At 39.4% G+C, this 24,873-nt stretch overlaps 1 protein-coding gene across 5 annotated transcripts in view; it reads right to left on the bottom strand.

The window, feature by feature from the left end:
- PLXNB2 (plexin B2) overlaps window positions 1-24,873 on the bottom strand; it is a 257,236-nt gene that overhangs the window by 31,253 nt on the left and 201,110 nt on the right. For all 5 annotated transcript variants that reach the window (XM_048300734.1, XM_048300732.1, XM_048300736.1 and 2 more), the window contains 6 exons: window positions 20,849-21,021; window positions 18,489-18,637; window positions 15,413-15,521; window positions 2,817-2,953; window positions 2,005-2,172; window positions 310-418 (listed from right to left, as the gene is read on the bottom strand). In XM_048300734.1, coding sequence (XP_048156691.1) covers window positions 310-418; window positions 2,005-2,172; window positions 2,817-2,953; window positions 15,413-15,521; window positions 18,489-18,637; window positions 20,849-21,021 — 845 coding nt within the window. The remainder of the gene's footprint in view (window positions 1-309; window positions 419-2,004; window positions 2,173-2,816; window positions 2,954-15,412; window positions 15,522-18,488; window positions 18,638-20,848; window positions 21,022-24,873) is intronic.

Genomic DNA, 24,873 nt, shown 5'->3' with positions numbered 1-24,873 from the left:
GGGGAGAAGAAAGATAAAGGAAAACAAAACACATCCAGATTCTGAAATACACATTTTATCCTTATCCATATTGAATGAATTTAATTTTAAAGCAAAAGATGGCAAAGTACAAGTGAATGTAAGGCAAGATGGTAGGAAAGTCAAGATCTTCTTCCACAGGAAAACCCTGAACAGACCCAGAAATCTGTTCCAATCTTATTTCAGTCCAAGCCTGGTGAAGTCCAGTGGGAAAGTTTATATGCAGCTTTTGAACAGATTATATGCTGTGCATGCAGTGTTATGCCTTTGGGGGAAAAGAAAGAAAATTACCCTTTTTTGATTCATCCTCCCTGCTTCTGGACGCTCTGCATATACCACCAATGAGAAAGTCTGGATGAGCTCAAAACCGGTTCCAGTTACTGTAATATTTCTCCCTCCGCTGCAAGGCACAATTAAAAAAGAAGTCAAATCATTGACAGACTACCACAGCTATACACTACTTCATCCTGCACTGCTATTGCTTCCACTGAAAAAATCCTATGTATAATGCCTATATGACAATTAGATATCCTACAAAAAGGACTTCTGTTAAAGCTATTGATGACGAAAGCATTTTAAAGCATCAATGTCAAGTTAAAACTTGTTTTAAAACAGCAAAATTTAAAAAAAGTACAAATTGCTTTGCCAGGATTTTTGGCTGTTCATTGATGCCAATCTTTGTGTGCTTTACTTCTCCAATGTTATTAAAATCACTCTGCCTACAATACACACACAGAGACAAAGGTGAAACTGTATTTTCCACAGGCCTGTAGGAACCTGGATTCTCTATCCCCTCTTATTTGCAGCACGTTGTTTAAAAAATAATACATTCACATAAGAAGAAGAATGCACGCAAGTTACCAATAGGAATTAAAGTCATTGAAGTGACATGGATTTAGAGGGATAGCAAACCTCAAAGCAATCCATAAAAGTAGGCTTTAGTTTATATAGAAGGAAAAAGAAGTCATTTAAATTCCATGAGGTAAATCACTATTGGTCTACCAAAGAAAAATTTCAGGCCCCAAAATCACCCAAACCAAAAATGAAAAGGAAACATTGAAAACAAATTCTATTTTATTCAAGTGATTACTTAATAGTCAAGGAGACAGGTACTAATATGTCCAAGAGAAGTCACAGCCAAATTTATTTTTAATGTTCTGTTTGTCATGATGTTACACTTTTTAACTGATCTCCCTCTGCCAACTGTACCCCACTAAGCAGAAAGACCAGAATACTGGGGAACAGCAGACAATAACATGAATCAGGGTCATGTTTGTCCCTGTATTTGTCACAGAATGACTTTCAAAACCCAAGGTATGCTACAAGGGCTTTTATACAATGATTTGCCATATTGCTACAAATATAAGAGTAACATAAATTTATTTGATTTCCCAATTATTACTAGGTGAGCTGTTTCCCAGAAGGAACACCTACCAGATGGGGTGTTAGTGAATACCACCATAGAACAGAGCACACCTTTTAAAAGCATTATTGAACATGGGTCTAGATTTCCTAAAAAGGTACACTTTTTCCTCATGAGACAAAGAAAGAGATGACAAGCCATAATTTTTCCTCTATTTCCAGCATAATTATTAAAAGCTGAATAGAAAAACTGTTAGAAAGGTCTCCATTAGAAACTTTTAATATTGGTTATCCTAGTAGCATAAAGATTTGTAAGTAATGCAAAGATCGTGTTGTCTTACGTCATGCTGAAATGCTTCAAATCTCTTTCTTTGACACAACTCCATTTAAAAGATGCCTTTTCTGCTTTCAGGACTGACCTTTGAAATGGGATGACAATTTGGAAGTAAACAGAATACTTTCAAACGTCAATTGCAGTTAAGACCACAAACCCTACATACCTAAATGTCTGCATTGATAGAGTACAGGACTTTATTCCAAACCATTCTATATTTAATAATTTTATTACATATTACACATATTTTAAGCTAGTTGTAAAAAAAGTTATGACAAACATTTCATTACCTGCTGAAGCTATTTACCGGCAGGAATTTGGTGACAGTAGGATTCTCACTGTATGTAAATAGCTGTGGTACAGGAATTGTTGTGCCCCCATAGTTCATTGTGACTGTAACAGGTTCAACCTTGTTATTACGTCCTGTAATGCAAACGATCTCGTCTCCAAATTCAGTCCTAGATTGGAGAAGAAAAAGGAGAGGAAACATCTTCTGTTACTAACATTATGGAGTTTTGCATTCTTCTACTGTAAACTCCAGAACAACAAAACTGGGGCTCTATTTTTGCTGGGTACCAAGTAGTTATGAGAGGAGAAAACACTTCCTTCAGATCACTAACGCTTTTTAAAAAAAGAGATATAGGATATAACAATAAACAGTGTGCAAACACAGGAACAATGAAATGTTAGCACACTTAGTGTCCTTCCTTTTTTTTGAGAAAAGAGAAGGGCAGCAACTAATAAAAGGAAAAAGAAGGGAGAAGAACAAGCCATGGGAGACTAGAAGACTAATATTTTATACAGAACCACTGAAGAGATGCTGAGTGAAAGCATGGGTGGGTTTGAAGCAGCCAGTATAGCAGAGAAAGCCAAAAGTGGAGAAATTTTTGGACATCTAAATTCTCCCACTTAAGGTGTTTTTACTGCTGTTCTTCCGCTGAAGCCTCTGAGTGAGTTTGTCTGAATGTTACACGCAGAACTCCATTGCATGGGAGGAGTCACAAAGAGATAGACAATGGATTTGTTTCATTTATAAAGGGCAGAAAAGGTTGGTGCTTTTTTAGAACACAGCTCTGTATTGTTAGTTACTCAGACTACGTACACATTGCAAGGCTGGCTACCAACTGAAACTTGAACATCCTTCTTGGAACCAGTGGCCAGATTTACGCCAGAGATGGTAAGTTTGGTTCCACCCGCTTGTGGACCACTTTCGGGTCTTATTTGAGAAGGATGAGGTTCCTGAAAAGAGAAGATGGTCAAACTAAGTGAGAAAATTAAAATAAAATTTATACCAGTATTATTTGGTTTAATAGGTAATTGAAGTTTAATATTAGCACCTGAAAAAGAATAAAATTAAAGCAATGACAGACAAATCTTCCAAAATAAAAGAAAATCTTTTACTATTCATGCTGAAAGAAGTAACAGATAATGTGAACGCACTTTTCTTCTTTTCTTTACTGTATTTTATGAGGCTTTATACAAGTTTCAATTCCTTATCACGAAATGTAGTTAGCTGCCATTTAGTTTGTGAGAGCTTCCTGTTGGATTTCCTTGTTTCATACTTATTTTAAGATTTCTCTCTTCTTTATGCCTCAGTCTACCTTCATCTTTCCTTACCCTTTCCTACATTCTGTGTCAGCTACAGGAGACAAAGAACAAGGTTTTCAAAACTTGCACTAAACAGAAAGAATATAAAGATTCCCTTTATCTCATAAGGCTCTCAGTAACTGTGGTAAAACTCTCATCTAATACTTGAGCAATAAGCTTGCAAAGAAAGAAAATCTGAAAACGCTCAAATTGTCTTAATGTACCTAGAACCTTGGAGTGGGTTCCTTAAAACCAATTAAATCAAGCAGACATGGTTCAGATTGTTATAAAATTTGTTTGATATTTAAATGTCTCAAGAAGTTCCCTCCTTTTGTTCTCAATTCAGTCTTTGTTTCAATGATTGTATTCTGGGAGCTCCAACAAATACTGTAAATTAACAGTGAGGGCTTTTCATGAACAGCATGATTTAATTACTTCGTCGCTAAGTAGTTTCTGCTTCCAGTTGAGAAAAGCATCCTTATTCAGGACCACACTGAAGCTGCTGAATCACGAGCACGGCTGAAGCCAAGCAAGCCGCGTGACATGGGCTGCCAGCCGGCTCCGAGTGACACTGCCCACTGACCCTGCTCCTCACCACGCCTGCAGACGTGCCACAGCCCTTGCACCCACAGGGCCACAGCTGCTGTGCCTGCAGGCAGCACTGTGTCCTGGGCAGGCAGCACTGTGTCCTGGGCAGGCAGCACTGTGGTCCCTGGGCAGGCAGCTGGCTTGGGCACTGCACACACAGACAGGATGCCAGGTCTAAGTGCGTGGCTGGTGCATTAGGCTGGGGCATTGCTACGAGGGATTCTGATCCTGCATTTACTGAAGCATACTAGATCAAGACCTTAAGGGAGGCTGTGACTAGGCGATGCCTTTTCTGATGTACAACTGTGCTGCTTCACCATATTAAAACACAGGTTTTTCTTAAATGAGTTGTAAAAAGTAATAAGCTTATTTCTCAGACTCGTGTATATTTGTAAATGACAGCTGTTCTCCTCCTCTTGCATAATCTTGCTAAAATGGTTGATAATAAAGTCCAGGCTTGGGGCTATTCCATATGAAGCACATGCAAATAAAGAAAGAGTAAAGAAGTTTGAAAACTTCCCTTGCTGATAAGGGTTTCCTTGATCACTATCACACAGAACTGATCTTCCACTTGAAGGAGGAAAAGCCCTTCCAGAGACAGAGAGCAACGTGCCCACCTCTTCCTAGTCATGCAGCAAACCCCTTTCTCTCACATAGTTTGGCTCAGGCACAGCCCATCTCTGTGACAGCTTACAGCTACAAAACCAAGGGCCTACCAATGGCAGGGAGGAAGGGACTGATATATTGCATTTTGGTTCAAAGCTTGGTGAGTCATCGACAGGTTTTTAACAAGCAGCAGGAATCCATAAAAATGCATCCAGTTGACTTCATGGTTACTTTACAAATTTGTTTTATTGCAGCTCAGATACAGAAGCATGGAGAACTCTTATGTGCTCTGCTTGTTTTATACTTTCATGTCTAAGCAACTTCCCTCTGAAGGAATGCATCATGGTTCAGCACACTTCACAAATCCACAATGACAACTGTAATTTGCTCTCGAGCCATTGAGCTTTAGGAATATGCTTTAACTAATTGGGTGTCAATTGCTTTTTTTCCCTGAGAGAAATCTGTTTGTAAACCCTTCAATCCTCAAGAGTGAGCACATGACTGCTCTCATGCAAGTAACCTTTGATTTAGCTTTAATTTAATACATCACTCAGGTTACAAGATTTTATATAGAGAAGTCACTCAAAGTAATTTTAAAGCATTTTAAAAGCTCATTTAGGTCTATATAACCCTGTCTATGCATCCTCATATTTGGATTTAATTGCTTGCTGATTTAAGCTAAATTGAGACAAGTTTAACCAGGGTAAATAAAAAGTTTTAGGGGGTCAGTTTTAAAAATCATATTTGAAGTTTAAGTTAGAATAAGTCTAGATATGCACTTTATAGGAAAACTCATTTGTGCTTTTTTACAACTGAATTTAGTTGCTAAAAATATTAAAATCAAGACTGTATATGAAATACACAGTCAATAAATAGTTTATAAAAATGGGTCAAATACTTTAAGTGTAACCCTACCACATGGACAGAAAACCATACCTTTTATTAAGTTCAAAATAAATCTTAATTGCTATAAATTGTTAACCATGCTGGACTTCTGTATTATCCACAGTAACGCTTAGCTGCATAGTATGCTTAGGACAACTTTCAGATTAAAGTATTCCTCAAGAACCACTAAAGAATCAGTATAGACAAATTCTTTCTCTCTGAAGAAATCTATTTAAAATTTGTAGCTTTTCCCTAAATACTACCTCCATTGGAAGGCTAGGCTCCAAGGACAGGCTTAGGAAGGAAATTAATAAGAAACCACTTAAAGCAAGCCTTTAAACATAGACTTAGGAAACTAAGAAAGAAAAAAAATTTCTGAAGCATCACACAAACTATTGTCTGTAACCTCAGCTTAACGAATGAAAGGAAGCTTGCTAAGAATTTCAGCTGGACAGCCATATTCCTTTCTCTTAGCAAAAAAGTGAAATAATTTCCCTGTTACAGCTCTGTTGGCTTATCTGATGAGCCCCTTTGGCAGGGCTCAGCTGTCTCTGTAGCCAACAATCAGTAAATACGGAGTGAGCCACAAACTTGAAGTCTAATCACTCAGCATCATTGTCTTTGGGGACCTGTTAGTGGCGGCCTACATTTGTCTCCCTAGGAATAGGGATATAGGGGTAACAGCAAAGCTGTCTCTGAAAAACACAGTTGTAAGGGGGAAGTGAAACAAGCCTCTGTTCTGTTTTCCACAGAAACTGTTTTTTTCTTCTTTTTCTTAGAAAGACTCCACCTCTTGGAATTTAAAGCCCAGCTACAGCAGACAGGAGAACTCACCACCCACCCCTCATGCATCCGTTGTGCAGACACATCTCAGTTGCACTTCAGGCTGAATGGAAAACTGGGGCCAAGAACCACTCTGGAAACAGGGAGTGGCCAAAGAGGAGGTGGAATGGTTATGGTTAACTGTTATTTTGTCTTTAATTGCTGATCTTGCAGCTGTCCCTCAAAGGACTATTTTAAAAGCACTTAATTCAAAATACTCATATTTAACACATTTTAAGTAATTCTGCAAATACCAGGAGCTTTCCAGGGAACAAATAATGTGGACGCCTCATAAAAATGATCTAATAAGGAGAAGCTGAACAATGCTTTGTGTGCAGAGGAATTCTTCAGCATGACTGCTAACACTTTGTTACCATAAACTTGGCAGGAATATTATTTGATTAATTTTAACTTGCTATTTTCTGTTTCATATTTTCCCTCTTTCCCTTCCTCTTAAGGACCTGCCAGAAAAAATAAGCAGCTAAAATAAATTATCAAGAATTTTAACAATTTATATAATTATTTTTTATTGCAAAACCAATGTGCTGTGAATAAGTTTTATTGCTCCTCTAAAATATTCGTGGATGGCTCAAAGAACAAAGCTCCATCGGCCCACCTGGCGGTCTTCTTAAGAGTACCAATAAAGAAAAAAAAAGTTGGGTCATACAAATACTCAACCAGAAAGCATTTTACAAAAATGCAATTAGATAGATAGGATCAGGAGGAGAATGATATTTCACTCAATGCCAAGTTAATTTGAAGAAGTGCCCTCAGTGGTGATACAAGACTTCAACAAGAACTGTGTTTCCTAAGGAGAAGGTAGCCCCTTCCCATGGTACTCACCAGTCAGACAGACACATACAGACCCTTGGAAGGTGCCAGCTCTAGTCTTGTCTTATCTTATGCAGTCTGGCAAAGCTGCACCTGACCCACAGGTCTACGTTGTTTACCAAAGTCCTACATGAGATTCCTTCTCCTTGCAGAGGAAAACGAGGGGCAGACAGTAAATCTGTCAGTGTAAACCTTGTTTGAGGGATAATAAAAATGCTGCTTTTACCAAGATGGAAGGCCCTTTAATTTGAACTTGACCCTGAGCAATACCGAATGTTCAACTGTTACAAATGGGACTGATAAGCCTCCAACCTCAAGTGCTGCGGTATCAGTGATGCTATTTTTTTCCAAATCCCCTCAAGGATTTCTTCTCTCCTTCTTTCTGCCCTGTTGTCATTTCAGTCTCTGAATCAGAAGTACACCTGCTGTCATGATAAATAACCTGCTTTCTTCTTCAGCCCTCTACACCTTGAGATCTTTGTTGGCTCCATCAGAAGACACCGGGGGGAACTCACACTTTCTATAACATCACTGTAACATCACACTGCAGTGTTCAGTGCAATTATGATGTTAAACAGAACATTTGATAATGTGTCTTGTATGGAATTTGTAGCAGTCCTGTAATAATTCTTCTGGAAAACATCAGCCCTTGTGAGGACTTGGCAATACTTCATTTCTCATGGACGCAGTAAAATTTAAACAACCCTGCAAATGCTGCTTTAACCCTTGTTTTATAATTCCTTAAAGTGTAGAAAATCATTCAAACATATTTTGGTTTTTTTCTTATTTTACTTGAAATGAAGGAGTGTTTTTTTCAGGCCTATACTTCTTTTTTCACCAGGAAAATATTGTTCATGTCTTCCAGGTGGTTTAATGTTTGAGCATAAATATTTTCTGCAATAGCAGGCTACCTCATTATGTGGGCTTTTTGATAGTCTAGTTTGAAAAGCCTGTTCCGATGTCTGTCAGCTGTTCAGTGGCCTGGTTTTTGCAGAGTCTAGTAAGCCGTCTCCCAGCAGAGGGACTTTGTGCCACCAGGACTCCCCACTGCCTTTTGTTCTCACGATCATGCCCTGTGTTTGTAGAAAGTGGATTTGCATAAAACCTATGCAAATCCACAGCTATGCTATTCAGAATGAAATTCAATACAATGGTTCAGTTGGGAGTGATCTTCAATCATCATTTAGTCCAACTTGTTACCAGGTGTAACTTGCTCCCTGCTGCATGATTTATCCTGAAAAAATTATTTGATCTAAACAAGATTTCTTGCTTGTAGGTCTGAGCAGATTTTAATCTGTTTGTCATGGGAAATTTGAGCACTTTACAGTTAAACCTTCCTTAAATCCTACCTAGATGTTGAGTTAAAGATCTCAAAGTCCACCTGCAACCCAACTTTTCCATGTTGTACCAGACTGCTGGGTAAGTATTCCTGAACTGATAAGCAGTTTTCCCAGTTCTTTGATATCCACAAGGCTATTATCCTTGTTGGAAGGATACCAATAGGTTACCTCTTGTGCTTTTACACCTGTGGTTAGCACCCATCCTGTTGCTATGGTTTAGCTGGAAGCAGCGGTTTTCTGCTCCAAGCAGTGAGACAACGCCACTTGTACATTGCTTTTGGTACCTAACATTCAAATAATGCTAGTATGTGTAGTAGCAAATTTTTTTCTTCTCTTTGTAATACCAATGTAATACCTTACGTGGCATTTCCATTCCTGTGTGCCACTGTCTCATCCTTACTTCATCAGCACAGCAGTACTGGAAAAAACCCAATGAAAAATATTGACAAAAAAGCTCCAACTGGCCCAAGTATGTATATGACTTCACATTCAAGGCCATGTTCCAGTGTCCTGTTTTCTTCATCACAGCCAGAAGTCTCTTCTTTGCTTGCTTTGTTTGTATCTTTTGCCCCCTACTTAAAAATCTGTTCACAGAAATGTGGATATATTTTTCATTGTAGTTTCATGCTTTCTGTGTGCTAGAGGGTAAATTATCTCCATGTCTGTTCCACTTATAATCACATTTAGACATGAACTTGCTTATTAGCAGTGTACATGACTGCTGCTCTTACACAGCTACTGTAGGTGCTCTGAGCATTCGCATTTAGCTCTTACATTTTTCATCCTGTTTATTAATCTAGAATGAACTTTTAAATCTTTAATATTTTATGAGTAGCAATTAGTCTTTTTGCAGAGTTAGGAAGGTGATATCTTATTTCTTCAGATTTTTAAACTTCTATTTTAATAAAAAAATACCTTTTGTAGTCTGAAAATTCTTTCAGAGTGCTCCGAGCATTTTAAATCTCTATGGTCTGCTGGTGTCAAATCAAAGCCCATCTTTTACTGGGCTAGCAGTGGGGTTATTCCTATGCTTCTTTTAATTTTTTTTTCCCTGGTTCTTCACAATTTTCTTTGCAATTAAAGACATGGAGGTTTAAAAGAGAACCATTCCCCCAGCCTCTTTTTTGCTCACCCATCTTACATCTGGGATTGGATTTTCCAGAGAGATTCATGTTCTTGTTCACTCATTCTGTTTGCGCTGCATCTTTCCTGGTTTGCACTGTCCATGTCCAGCCAAATCACTTCTGGTCCCTTGCACAGTATCCAAGAACAAGAGGAGTGCACACCCATGGAGCATCACCAAAGTTCTGCATGTCTTCTTTTTCCATTTCTCTGCTTTTCCATTTGTCTGTCATCAAGCACAACCTCATCTATACAAAGTTTCCTTTTCCCAGGAGAATTCCTGAACATGACTCTGTAAATAAGGATACTGGCTACTATAGTACCCATCTGTGGTAAGCAGTTTCTAGACCATGAACTAGATCACTGACATAAAATTGGTTGCCCTTTATCCTTCACTGAAGCAGAAAATCAAAGAGAGAAACAGCAAACCTCCAAGAAGGCTACTGGTGGATCACAAGAAGGGCCAGGAACTGAAGAACAGTTGGACAGTAACAGAGAAGGGGAGCCGAACAGAGATGCATGGAAACCTTGGCACGAAGTCTGTGCTTCAGAGGGGGATGTTGGAAAAAACACAACTGTGCCAGATCACAAGCAGAGAGACAACTGGGAAGGGGAAAGATGATGGTGTCAGAGTATGTCCCCATGATGCTGTGAGAGATGCCAGCTACAGCACAAGGGGAAACCAGCAGCAGATGGAGGTGTTCAAACGGACATGATGGGCAGCAAATGGCAAAGCCACCTAAGCTCCCTTCTCTTGGCTCCTGTAGACACTGACTTCCAGTTGGGGGTTTGCCTTTGATGCAAGTGCATTTCTTCACAAGTAGGAATGGGCTCTTGTGGTTCTACACAAGCAGAAAACAGGGATGCTGTTTCCAAGGCCTGATGACAGCACACACAGATGTGGATAAGATTTTCACAAATGTACAGGCCATGTTGTTGTTCTGCATCTATCACATCCATCTTTCCTTCACAAGTAACTCTTCCCTCTCCTCATCCTGGTTCCAGCTGCAGTAAGTTCTGGCTCTTGAAGAAGAAGCAATTTTTTACCAAAATTATCTGCCTCACACTGAAAGCCAAATTATTCTGTGAACTCTTGCATATTATGCACACAAGAATAAAAGGCATAGCCCACGAAGTGCTGTAGACACTCACCAGCTTCTTGGAGGTCAAAATGTCATTTAATGGACCATAAAGGTAACCACAGGAGCTAAATTAAACCTCTGAATGGGAAACTCAAGCCATTAGGAACTTCTTTCCCCCTCCACTTCCCTCCTCTCTCAGACTCAAGGGAGCCTGTTTCTTGTTTCTTCAGACAAGCCACCCACTCACAGGATATTCAACCAGAGAATTTCCACTGCGCATTCTTGGCGGCCTGGTGTTCACCACAGTGGCTAACCTGACCTGCTGGCTCGCCTCATCACAGTATCCATAACACAAGTCAGTTCCTGGGTTATTTCTGCAACAGCAGAGAGATGAGCTGAGTCCTGCCTTTCTGGGGGCTGCTTTGTCCAAACCTTACATCCTGTAAGCTGAACAAATGCTTCCAGGCACTCCAGGTGCCCGGGCAGAGCATTTGCCTGGCAATGCACATTGTGTGTTGCCTGCTGTGGATGGGACTCTTATGCAAAGGGCTGGTATGTTAAACAGCTTATTCTTTGGCCTGAAAGCAGCATCTTTTTATCATGAGGCAGATACCACATGATTTTCTGAAAAGACTACAGAGCTTTGCTGACGGGTTTGGTGGAGAAATGGAAGCATGCGTGACTGGAAAGTCTGCACTATCATACAGCCAGTGTTTACTGGCAGCTCTCAAGCAGAATCATGAGCACTGGATGGTGGGACATGTATTTAAATGCATAGCTCAGATGATACAGAGTAAAGACTAACAATATCCGCATGAAAAAGGGGCAACTTCACTAAAACTCTCAGCTATCCAAGAGTTCTCCTGTCCCCCATGCAGACTGACACACAAACAATATGTACTGCAGGACTTAAGAATAAAATAAGATCCTCTGGAAGCAATTCCAGACTTCTGCGGATGTGTGGTTTATCAGCATCAATCATAATGGCAACAAGCATGTAATTTTCCCCACAAAAAACCCCACCCAAAGCCCCCAGGTACAGTGTAAATTGAATGTATTGAGGCAAAGACTCAGGGAGAAAAATCAAGGAGTGAGCTGAAACCCTATGTGAAAGCCTTGAGGCACTTTCCTGGTGAGGGCTTCCAGTGCAATTGCTTCAAACATAAAGAAGCAAAGCAGAGGATGGATGCAGGTAAGAGGAAACTGCCAAGTAGAGTAGATTAAGGTGGAAGAGTGCACCTTGTTAAATGTAACTGTGCTGTTCATTTCACATTCAAACTTCCAGTATGGTGAATAGTGATGTTGATGTTTGTTTTCAGGTCAAACTCCAGTTTATCCTCCCTTCTTCCTCCTTTTGGTTATTCATCTCATCTTGTTTAGGTAAACAGACTTCCTGGTTTACAAGAAGTCATTTTTTCCAAGCCAGTTCAGGAATGTATTAGACTTTTGCAAAGTTCTACCTCTAAATTCACCATCTTAGATCTATTTGAGCTTTCTGAAACCCTATAGTCTCTTTAACCTGCACAGCCTAAACCTCACAAAGTTGTTCAGACAAACAGATGCTGGAGATGCCAGAACCAGCTGCAAGCTCTTGTCCTGGTGCTTTGAGTCTAAAGAAGAGGTGTTCTGAGAAAAGAATCAGCACTTGTGTGGGACCAGCAAATCTGGGCCATATCCCTTGGAAAAGCTTAACTCCTTCTTTTGAGACTGCTTCTCACTGCCATAGTAACAAGCAAATCAGATAAAGTTAACAACAAATGAAAAAGCAGGACTGGCCTTTAGCCATGTTACTGCTCCACCTGCTCAGAGACCAGCCAAGCTGTCAGTGCTCCAGATGTACCGCATAGCTGGATATTAAAATTTATTATAAGTTCATTTCTATTTCACTAAACAGAAGAATGGTTATTGCCTGATCCTTCTTATAGTGAAACAATAGAAATGTCAGCAGAGGATGACTGGGTTATCAGAATTTAATTTTACTGGGACTGTACTTGAACTGCACTCAGGTTGGATAGAGAAATTGTGATGGGTAGGGAGACATAAAGCTTTCTCCTCCTGTTATGCAACAAATATAGATATTTACTGTATAGCACAGACACTTGTGGACCAGGGCATTTTTGTTCAGAAATAATTTTAAATTGAAACCATGACTTCCCTCTGAACTGGATTTTTGACCCATTTCATGAAAGTCTTGCACATTTGTCACTTCTGAAACGTTCTGTGCTGGCAGACAGGGGAAAAAGCATGAGTCTGAGCCCCAAATTGTTCTGACTACTGATTCTCATCAATCCACCTTTAAAAATAAATCACACCATTCAGACTGGGTATCAACAAGTGCCAAATATAGTACTACTTATAGAATCACTGAATGGTTTGGGATGGAAGGGACCTGGTCCAACCCCCCCACCATGGGCAGGGACACTGTTCCCTAGATCAGGTTGCTCAAAGCCCCATACAACCTGGCCTTGAACAATTCCAATCATGGGGCAGATACAGCTTTTCTGGGCAACTTCTTTTAGTGATTCACCACTCTTGTCATATAAAAAATTCTTCCTTATACCCAATCTACTTGATAAGTGCTTTTGGTGGTAGATACTAATCACATGTACAAGGCTGAGACAGTGGGGCATATGGTGAAACCTCTGGTGTACACAGACACACCAGATGAGCATCTCCAGTGTCTCCTTGTTCACTTCTGCCCCGTGATGCCACACACTGCATTTAGAATAGTCACTGTTAAAGATGAAGCTATTCTGCTTCAAGTGTCCAGAGCTCACAGTAAAAACAGTGGTAGTTACCAGCAGAAGGGTAGCCATCCAATGTGTCAAAGAAACAGGGAAATACATAAGAGAAAATTTGTTTTAAGAGGGCTCTTGGAAAGAAGATTATTTTCTTTCCTTTGTATATACTGAGTAGAAGAGGTTTTACACAAAGCACAGATTTTGCATGTCTGCTGAGAGAAGTCACCAAAGAACTGTCTGACAAAAGCACTGAAACAAGATTGAAGCTTTTAAGCCAACATTAGCTGATGCAACTGTCTGCTCTGATCTGCTCTGATTGTCTGTTCTCACGCCAAAGCATTGGTGTCACACTTGTAGAGGTGCACATCAATGTGACGCTCCTGTACTGACTCCAATCCTACTGCAGCCCAAAGTTGGCTTCATTTTCTGGTGGAATAAAGAGAAATGAAACTAGAAACCAGTATCACCATTTTAAAGTTTGAATTGTATTACTTGTCATTGCTTCACATACTGTAAATAGGGTCCACATGGAAAGATTTTGCAGTAAATGAAAGTGCTCTTTATCAGCAGTTGGCTTAGGCATCTGATTTTTCAGTAACCTCAATGCAGGCAGAGACTGACACACAGGCAGGGACTCTTGTACTTACAGGGGAACATCCACCTAGTTGATTCTGGTGCACAGCTACGTTTCCTAGCACCTCCCTGATAGGCAATTAAGAATCTTTCCCTGAAGTGGCCAAAAGCAGTGGCTCCTTACGTCCCTCTCAGATGGGCTGAGCAGGGAATCACACCAAAACAAGTCCAAAGACAGGCTTTGAATCCTGCCTGGTTCAGCTTGCATTTCAACCCACTCTATAATAACTTTATGTCCTTTCCATGAAAATAATGAGAAAATCTTTATACACAGAAGGATGGGAGAACTGGTGCAAAACATACCCAACAGATTCATGTCAAAATCTCACGTAGGGCTTACTGTCATAGTCTATGTCCTAGAGACCACAAACATACACATGGCAGATTATATTGTTGCTCTCTGGTTAAGATCATAACCTGTATTTCCGCAAAGGAACAGATGACATATTCAAGCAGAAAGGGTAGGGTTTTTTTGCAGCTGTATCACCAGAGAGAGGAGGTATTTGCTTGGAAATTATAGAAAACCCACTTCTAGCCCATTTTGTGAAAACAAGAATATCCTCTTCTCAGTAAAATGTCATTCTTGACTTATTCCACTGTTTAATGCTGACTCCTTTCCTTTACTTCTCATCAAGAATTAATGAGACAGAAGTTTAAATAAGGGAGAAGATAAAAGCCTAACACACAAGTTATGTTTTATAGTTTTATAGCTTATAAGTGTAATTTTAAGTATCAGTATGGGGACTGATATTATTTAAACCTCTCAACTATCACATGATCTTATAAAATTTGAAGACCTCATAGATACAGATAAAACTGCTTGCTGCTAAAACCACAGGCCAGACGAGCTATAAGCTAGGGCCACATTTAGAGCAAAGAAATTAACATGGAAATGAAATTCTCTTTCATAGTCACACTGGAAACAAAGCATATAAGTAATATGAACACATATCATGCTGTCTGTGGCTCTGCATGCCATACTTTTGAATGAAATAAATTATTAAAGAAATTAATGAACCTTCATTACTTATTCTTCAGCTGCTCTGCATCCATTCTTCTAATTAAGAACATTGCCTAGACTAAATATTGTGATTAAAATAGTGCACCATATGTCTGGAGAATACCTAATTTTTCACAATGCTGACTTCTTTTTTATTTAATAGTGATACTGAAGAAATATTACATCACTAATGAGTAGGTTTATTCCAGTTGCTTTTCTACCACATCTTTGTTTTGAATGGCAAACATCATCATCCTATTTTGAGACTATGGATCTATTTATGAGAATTGATTTTTGGTACACCTTTTGTATATATATATTATGGAATTAAGTGTTTTCTAATGTTCTTGAATGACAGTGCTATTGATGAAAGACTAAGACAAACACAACCGATTCTGTTCTTAACTTTAACTTAAGTCATGCACAAAGTATAAAACAGGTCTCTAAAAAATTGCACTTACCTGGTATGTAAACAAAACTTCACTTGGTGATTTACCTAATTTTCCATTGATGTTAACTTCAATTTGACCTTGTTGTGGTTCATTCATTGGTCCAACTTGACACACAATCCTAAAAAGAAAGAATGTAAGCTTATCTGTTAGAAGTAACAGCTGCAATACCAATGCAATATATGTGACCTACCACACACACTGCCAGCAAAAGCGCCAACTTTGCTTTATCCTATACAATGTAATCCACTGCTGCCTCAGATTTCCAGCAAAACCACCCAAGAATAGTTTGCTCGTCTATCTAAAGGCTGGTAAAACCGAAACCTGAGCACTGTACGCAGCAACTTCAGCAGTCCATTAGTAGAAGTGCCTTCTGCAGAAGACTCAAATTCAGCCCATAAGTCAGTTGAACTTCTGCAACCTGACACAAGATTTACAGTGGACTTTGTGATGTTAAAAAAAACCAAACCCACAAAGGAGCCCCCACCTCCTTGAGGCAAACATCAGATCACCAGCTGTCTTATAATTTTGTGTGTTTTAACTGCTGATAATTTTGCTGTGCATCTTGCTACCTTTCAGCTTCAAACTACTGCCTTTTCACACCTATGATCAAAATCCCTTCAGAATTACTGTTCTCTGAAAATAAATTCACAGATAAAACATGCAAAATCAGAGGTCAAGGAACACTGGCCAAGAAAACACTGCCTTGAAACTAACACTGCTGCTGAGTGATAGCTAGGATGTTTAAACTTTTATTTCAAACAGGTAAACCACAGAATGAAAGCATGAAAAGGCAATAAGGATTTGACACACTTGAAAACTGGGACGAATGCTTAATGGAGAGCTGATAATACAGTTAGATAAGGAGTGTATAATGCTTGCAGCCTGCTCAGTCAGACGGTTTCATATAGGACACGCCCTGAGGATCACTGCTCATTTCTGTCGCTCTTTCACTCCAGGATTATTGCTATTCTTCCTTAAGCAGTGCATGACTGCTTAAAAAATCCCAAAGTAGCAAAAAACCCTCAATGACTCCAAATTACTGGGTATAATGTACTTAAATTGAGACTTATAATAAAAGGATTTTCAAGTCCCTCTGCAGATCACTCCAGACTTTTTTCCTGGGTACTGGCAAATGGACAAAATTCTCTGAATTCTTGCATGCCCTGGCATGTGTATGGCTGCCTGAGCCTGTTCCTCATCATCTCTCTACTGTATTCTTGGAAGTTGTATCTTCATGTCAGGCAGAAACAGGAAACGGTGCCTTTGGAGGAATTTTTACCATATGTCAAGCTAGGGAAAGCAGTCGGGGGCCGGGGCTGGGGGATGTGGGGGAAACACCGTAGCAGGGATTTTAATTGGAAAAGTTCCCTCCCCTCCCCAGCGCTGGCATCACCTCCCTTCCCCCACATTACTAATGGAAAACTACAAAGAATGAGAACAGACTTCTCGAAGGCCAACAATTAAATCACTGCAGAGCCAGAAAGCACCCTTAACTGTCTTAAATCTTGCTGTGCATGGGAGCAACTGTCTCCTAAAAAGACTAGCATTTTACTGCAGAAGGATAGGGGAGCCAGACAAGGCACTTTTTATTATTTTCTAATTTAATTTTATAAAAAAAGCTAATAATAAAACAAAAGAACAGAGGAAGACAAAGACAGAAAATTATAGATATCTGTTTGAAGATTTTGATAACTTTTTAAAGGATTCCCTAGTCGAGAACATCCTTCAAAACCCACTAATTTGTTGATAAATGACATGATGCAAGTTGCATTTGTTCTCACCCATTACTACACTGCCAGAACTTAGGAAACCAGTAATGTTGCTATGATACCAGGAACCAGTCATCTCAGTTCTGGCTCCTCTCCATGTATTTAAAAATATCAAAAAGCTTTAGAAAAAGCCAAGAGGATGGGGAAATACTTGTAAGACTATGTTGCAATTCAGTGCAGCTTTTGCAAACACTGAAAACAGGGAATGGAGAAAGATGACCGTAAAAAAGTTTGTAATTCTTTGGATTGGAAGTACATGTAAATCCAGGAGAGATGGCAATAAAATTGGGAAGCAGTAAGAAATAAACAGCTATTCTTTAGCTTCTTCAGTCCTAGAGGCCTGGGAAGCTTCTAAATGCCTGGTCCACACATTGACTAAAGTTAAATATTTTTCAAAAGAAAAAAAAAATCACTTAGGCATTTTCAAAGTCCCTTTCAAAACATGCCACAGGAATAGCAAAAAGTTACTGTGTTACACGTTAATTTATAAGGAGGGAAAGAAAGCCAAGGTTTCAATTGCAGCTTTCAAAATTGAATGAAAGAAAAATCACACCGCCTAAAATATGTCATTACTCTTAACATTACTACTGAACCTTCCTGCTATGCTTTTCATCAGCTAATATCAAAAGGGTATTTCCCTCTTGAAATTAGAAGCTTGATATAATCTGTAGTAAACACCTAGATACCTACCAAGAAGAATTTAGGCATTCTGTTTTAATTTTTGGCACCGCTTAAGAGTGTGACAAGTAATCCACAAAACATCTACCAACCTGCTTAGGCACTTCAACACCCATGGACTTTTTGGCTTTGAGATGAAACTTAGTCATCTACAGCTAAACCTGAACTCTGGGCTCCCTCCCTGCCCCCAGGAAAGAAACTCTATGGCTGGAGTAAACAGATTTAAGCTTCCTCTTTCTTTGCCTGCTTTCCCATAAATCTTGTATGCTTGGCTTCATTGTGGTTCAGATTTAGCAAAGTCATAATGACTAGATTGTACATGTAGAATGCCTTTAATTTAAAAACAAATAGTTTTGATATATGTACAGTAATAGTTTATGAAAGCTTTTCAATCAAGTAAGGAAAAAACTTCAATCAGAAGCAGGATGGTAGTACACAATTGTAAATTTGTTGCTGTTACAATCTATAAAAATTTTAAGTAAAGAGTCAGACATGTTACTATGAAATATTGCAGGTATATCACACTAGTTCTTTTTGAAATGGTAACATTTGTAACCACAAGAAGATCATCTTTTCTTGAAAATGCACAGAAGTTCATTTTTTCTTCTAAAATCTTATGAAAAACATCCATCAATTACCTTGTGGAAACAGAGTAGAACTCCTCTTTAAAAAGACATTCCTTGTCTGCCACTGTTATATTTTTTACATCTTCTGCTTTTATTCCCAAATTAGATCCCATTATGGTCAAAAGAACTCCACCACTTAGTGGTCCAGTTTTTGGCTCAATCTGTGTTTGCACGAGGGACAGAGGGGAAAAAAAAAGCAAAATTAAATACTGCAGTGACTATGTTGATCTTCTATATTATTTAAAGCTACTTTGACTTAGCAACATTTGAAATGCAGATGTTTCTTGTAGGACATACAAAAAAACATGCTATGCAACTTTTTAATGTTAATCAATCATCTGTTAGCTCAGAACTAGTATTCAACAGTTGCAGATTTTATGTCTCCTGTGGCAGACTGTTATGTACAAAACTCTTGCCTGGTGTTTATTCTGTTTTAAGTTTGCTTCCTCCACTAAAGTACTGTGATTTTGAAAAGCAAATGGATTGCACTCTTATCACAGTCCTTCCACAGAGCTTTTCCAGAATTTTGTTTTCATGATTTTATCCCTTTAGGTTCACAGCAGAGCAGTGCACCTTCCTAACACACAGTGCCCCATGTAGTGCCTTCAAAAGTTCCTCCATTCCCTTGATTTTCCTTACTGCATCTCATGGTAGGGTGCTGCAGCATGGGCTGATGCTTATTGAGTAATTTGCAAATAAAATGAGGACAGAGAAGATCCTGCCATTGTAGTGGACTCCTCAGACTGAAATATGGCCCTGACAGGCACTTAAATTCAGAATATTTGTTGAAAGGCTAACCTGCTTTCCTACATAATGCTGGGAGCACCTCCAGCAGGACCTTTTCAGATCTTCAGCTTTGGAGGGCCACAAGTTCGCCATCAAGACAAGGGAGGTTGCACTTCACTGTCTGCTCCATCAAAATCAGTCTCTTAGGTCTAAGCAAGTCTGAGCACAGAGACATGGCTGCCTCTGCTGGCTGCCTAGCCCAGCTCCAGAATCACTTGCTCCATTTTCCCACTGCTTCAACTTCCTAAACTTCTGCCCACTGGATGTCCATTTGCACTCAACCCATAAACAAACTAGCTGAAAAATTATTCAACTGTTTGTCTAGCTGTTTCCAAATGTTATGTTCATATCTAAAGCTGATGTGAGCTCTGAAAAATCTAATATATTTTAGTATGTTTTTTAATGCAAAAGAATGTAGAAACAGTATCCCAGGTGAAAACCCTTTTTTCTTAATTTTCCTTTTCCTTTCTTCTCAAATTGTGTTTACCTGGGCATAGGTATTACACAAGTATTCTTCTCCACACTTTCTGTTGAGATTCCAGGGTATTTACCTTGCTTGGCAGTCTTCAACTGCTTAACAGCCATTTCATCTTAGCTTTGCCCTCATGGCCAACCTTCCCCCATGTACTGCAGGTCTGCCAGTAGGCACAGCCTCCAGGGTTGCAGTGTCTCTACCAGTTTGAGCCACAGGTTTCACACACAGTTCCTACTGAGTGAAACATCCCTGTTCCAACTCTCAACCTCTGTCAAACAGTTACCACATTTTGTAATGGCTTGGGATATGTTCTCATCAAACAATGTGTCTGAGTTTTGAAGTACTGATACCACCACTGCAGCAATTTAGATTTGCCCAGCGGAAGCATGTATCACTCTTTTCTCAACAATTATGCCCATAAAAGCAGCATTTGGCTTGTTTCTGAAAAGGACATGGATTTATGACTTTCTTTGCCTGCTGATCCATGAAGGTGGAAACAATCTTCCCTGACCCTGTGTGAAGGCTCCAACTACAGAGTAAGTCAGGGGTGCACATATGGCCTCTCCGACTTCTTACATTCAATTTCTACAGCTTTGGGTTTGATGCTGGTGTAGACTGAACAATATCACTGACACCTGGAAGACATTTTGTGACGCAGAAACAATCTGCTCCCTTAATAAATACTATTTAAAACTCTAGCTTGAAGCCTGTAAATGAGCCTGTTATATACTTGTAGTTCCAGGAGCAGTGAACCTCTCTTACAGACTCATTTCAGGTAGAAAGGACTTTATGAGAGAAAAAATCCGTGCTATTCTAATCATTCTTATGCAAGAATCAAGTGCCACATTTTAAGCATGCACTGCTAGCCTGGCTTCTGACACAGCGAGGACAAGGCTTGAAAAACAAGGAGGCTCAAAGACTCCATTCAGTCTCTTATTTTGAGTCTTTACAAATCTCTCACACACATCACTACTGACATTATTTCCTTTCAGCTCTTTCAGAGGCTTACTTAACACCCTAGGAAAAAACCTGCCTTTCAGTATGAGCTTGCTTGGCTCCTTTCTCCTGAAAAATATTACACTGGTGGGGAGAGAAAAAAAAGCAATCTTACACGAGTGATCTCTGGAGGAGGACACGTGTCGGTGGGGGGAGCGTGACAGAGTTTTTCATACACGCACTTGCTGGGCTTGCCATCTTCTTCACACCAGACACACTTATAATTGGGATCGGCAGCAAGGCATAAGCTGCAGTCGCTTCGTCCGTAGGAGCAGTTGTACAGAGTCACTGAAAGATGAACAACAAACACACTTAGACATTTATCTCTGTTTCAAGGGTATTCAGTGTCCTTTAGGAAGGAAAACTAACCCTGTGTATAAAGTTCAGTGGAGTCGCGTGAGTAATACGTACAGTCTGTACTTAACCCCTGAATGATGCTGAGAGAAAATTGTATTTTTCCTCTATGGAAAAACCTGACATTTATCCATCTGTAGAGTATGACTACTATCAAGTAAACCCCAAATATATTTTTGTCACTCAGCAGTGATATGGGATACACATCATAAAGTCACCCCAAGACACACTGTCAAAACATTCAAGTACAAAGTCCTTACTTTGACTGAGCTCAATAACACATAGAGCTGTTCAAAGATTAAATCAAAAATCAGGTCCTCCTGGAGCATCCTAAGTCAGATATGGAAGGTATAAACTCTGCGTGGGTGTCAGTAGGGGCAGACATCAGCTGGCATGGGACCTCCCCCTGTTGCAGAATTAAAGGAAGAGTGCTGCCTTTGTAAGCTGTTTCCAGGATGTTTGGGACTTTTCATAATCACCACTAATGCCTGAACCAAATAGAAAGTTAACACTTAATAAAGTGTTAGCCTTTGTTCAAGTTAATACCTCTGCATTTCTTCATTCTTCTCTATTTTCTTGCTTTTGTCTTCCCTTTTGTCTTGAACTGTCATCCTGATGTACACCTCATTCCTTCTGTAGTGGGGTTTAGTTCTAGCTTTTCTGAGCCAAGAAATCACGTCTGAAAGTCTTCTCTCTCTTACTGATGAAACAGAGACCAACTGTCCCAGACACTAAGCTTGTTTTGGCCCCCATCAATCTCTAGCGTGATGCGCAGTCACTGAATGAAATAATTTTCCCAAATAGATGCAAAGCCTTGAGACATACCTCAGTGGTTCAACACCACAAGGAGAGCCTGGGCTTGCAAAAAAGCATATGGAGATGTGCTTGAGAACTAGCCCAGAAGAAAACAGACTGAAAATATGCCATGTTTCTCTAGTGAAAATGTGCAAGTTGCACAGATTGCCCAGCATGTAAGTGCTGTGCCTCCCTGGACAGGTGAGATGATTATTGTAAAGAGGAAAACATCTTGCTCCCTGCTTTTCTGCTCCTTCTTTCCCCCCTGCTTCTCTCTACTCTTTGCTGCTCTATATTTCTGGCCACACAGCCTCTCACCCTCTGCCACTGAGGCTCTGGCAATTTTTGAGTCTTGTAAATTAACTTAACTTACCAGAACAACAGAAAGCTTTTTAGGTTTCCTCCTGTGCTCTTTCAAGAATTAAATGTGTTTACAGATGGGAATGGGGTATACAAGACAGAGACTCAACATCTTCCCCTTCCCCTTCCCTTCAGTAATCTCAAGAAACAGTAGCCTTAGTGACACTGGATTTTTTTCAAACGAGGTTCATATTTAAAGATGCAGGAAACATAGGAAAGTATGTGGACAAGGGTAAATCCCTTTGAGATGCATATAGTAAAGGCCACTAAAAAAGTTTATTTCAAACAAGCTTTTACTCTCAGAGGAGCAGAACTCTAGGAAGGACACTGGCAGTGTCCAAGGACACTGGACACCCTCCAGTCACTAATATTTCAATACACTTGGTAACTTCCTAGATAACAGCAGCAGCAGCAGTAGCTTTTGAAATCTAATTCCAAGAGACTACCATGTCAAATTTCTACTGAAATGAAAACGTAAAATGAAAATGCTACTTTTCCATTATTTTTTCAGCAGTGGCCTTATTCCCCTGCTAGGCATGAACAATATTGCAGATGCCCAAATCTTGGCTAGTCTCTGCCACTTGCAGGACAACATGTAATCCCATACAGGCAGTTTTTGTCTGAATGCTTTATGTTTAAAACCCTCAGCATTCAGTTTCACAGCTAGTCTTTAATACAATAACAGGTTTTATTTCTTTCTCTTACAATGAAGGGTTAAATCAATGATGAAGCCTGATTTTAACCCTTCCTATGTCTAGTCAGCATATCCACTTGATTTCAAGTATGTGTACCAGCAGAAAATCAGCTGAATACATCATTAGAGGTGTATGCAAAAGTGAGGGACTTTGGCATTTGTAAAAATGAATCAGTGAGAAAGAGACTCCATTTGATTCAATCTCTATATTGAATTTCCAAGGGAGTGATGAGCACAAAGCAGGACAAGCATCATTTGCTTCATAAACTGAGCACACAAATATGGAAGGCACTGAGCAACAAACATAAACGAAGCAATATTTCCTGCAGTTTGTGTGTCAGCTATCCACTTGTGTGCTGGATGTAGACATAGGGCTGGGGAAAAGCACCAGACTGACAGCCCTGGTATGCTGCTGTTTGCTTTGTGCACAGTGGCATGGAAAAGTTTCCATGCTATGAATTGCTTCTATAGGAACCAGATTGGTTCTTATTCCAGCACTCTGAAAGATTGCTACTGCACAGACACGGGAACAGGAAATATTGTTGAGCAAATCTTTCCCTTGACTTCCTAAACCTGGCATTTCCCACCCAGATGACCACATGGCCACCAGGTACAGCATGGGAATATGTTTACTGAATTACTTTATTATCCTTCATTGGCTAGACAGGGATTCGTATTCCATCCCTCAATAAACAATGTCACTGCTGCAAAGTCTTGATGTCCCTCACATCCAGCTGCATAAATGCAATGAAGAAAGCCACGGCCTTAAAACATTAACCACTCCTCTTGTTCACTGATCAGCTCATTATATGTACCAGCAGCAAGCCACTCATTAGATTCAGACTCTTATCCATCACCTTGAGATACCAGCTGTGATATCATTGATAAAAAGGACAAAGGATAAAAGGGATATATTGGATTTCACACTGTTCAGAACCCCTGATGGCTTGAGATGTAAAAATGCTATCATAACTTAGTATTCACTGAGTGCTATACAAAGAAAGGGTTCTTTCACTGTCAGGTTCAAAGGTGCTTCTCAGCAGCAGCCATATACCCAAAGCCAATTCTTTTCAAGATGCATAAAAACACATTCCACTCTGGATTTCATATGGCAAGGGAATCTGAAAGTCAGAAAGAATTTGGATTTTAAAAAATACCTTTTATACTAAAAAGAGACATTTGTTGATAATTTTTCAATTCCCCTCTTGCAAGGGCTCTGTATTTCCATTTGAATGATAACATTTCTTTAATAATATAACTACCTTTTTTTTTTCTTTAATGTTTTTTCCTGACTTGGAAAAAAGATGTTGGGAATATTTGGTCAAAATTTTGCAGTTTTAAACCCGACACGACTGGAATGGAAATTAAGACAGTGTGAGATTGCAATATGACCTCCCTGTAACATTCATGCCAGGTCCTCTTTTAACACTGCACACAGAGCCATAAGGAAAATCTTCTAAAAAACATAGTTCATGCTGCCAATATGAAAAGGAATAAATTTCAATATTGTACAGCTGGAAAAATATGGTCTGAAGATTTAATCAGCAGAGGAAATTACTTAGGGTACTAGTATTTTCCTGATGTTGACTCATCACTCAAGTAACAAGAGGGTTGCCTCACAGTTTTTGCAATATTCTGCCTTAAATGTCAGTCCTAAGGTGTGTAAGGTAGGTATCAACTCCTAGATACTACTCTATTGATTTTGAAGGAACTTCCTTACCTCAGCTCAGGACTAGGCTTACAGACATAATTGCTTCATTACTGTATGTTGAAAAGAAATGAAATTTATATTCATAAAGAGATTTTTATCAGAGATCAAGTCTTGGTGCTATAATTTTTAATTTAGTTTTTAATAGAAATAAGTGAATACAGTAAGAAGCTGAAAACACCCTGAATGTTTCTGTGTTTTCCTGATTGCCAGCCAACACAGGGACTGC

The sequence above is a fragment of the Corvus hawaiiensis genome, chromosome 4 (assembly GCF_020740725.1).
Source record: "Corvus hawaiiensis isolate bCorHaw1 chromosome 4, bCorHaw1.pri.cur, whole genome shotgun sequence".
NCBI lineage: Eukaryota > Metazoa > Chordata > Aves > Passeriformes > Corvidae > Corvus > Corvus hawaiiensis.
Note: the sequence above shows the minus strand (reverse complement) of the source record. Positions and strands in the feature narration are given on the sequence as shown.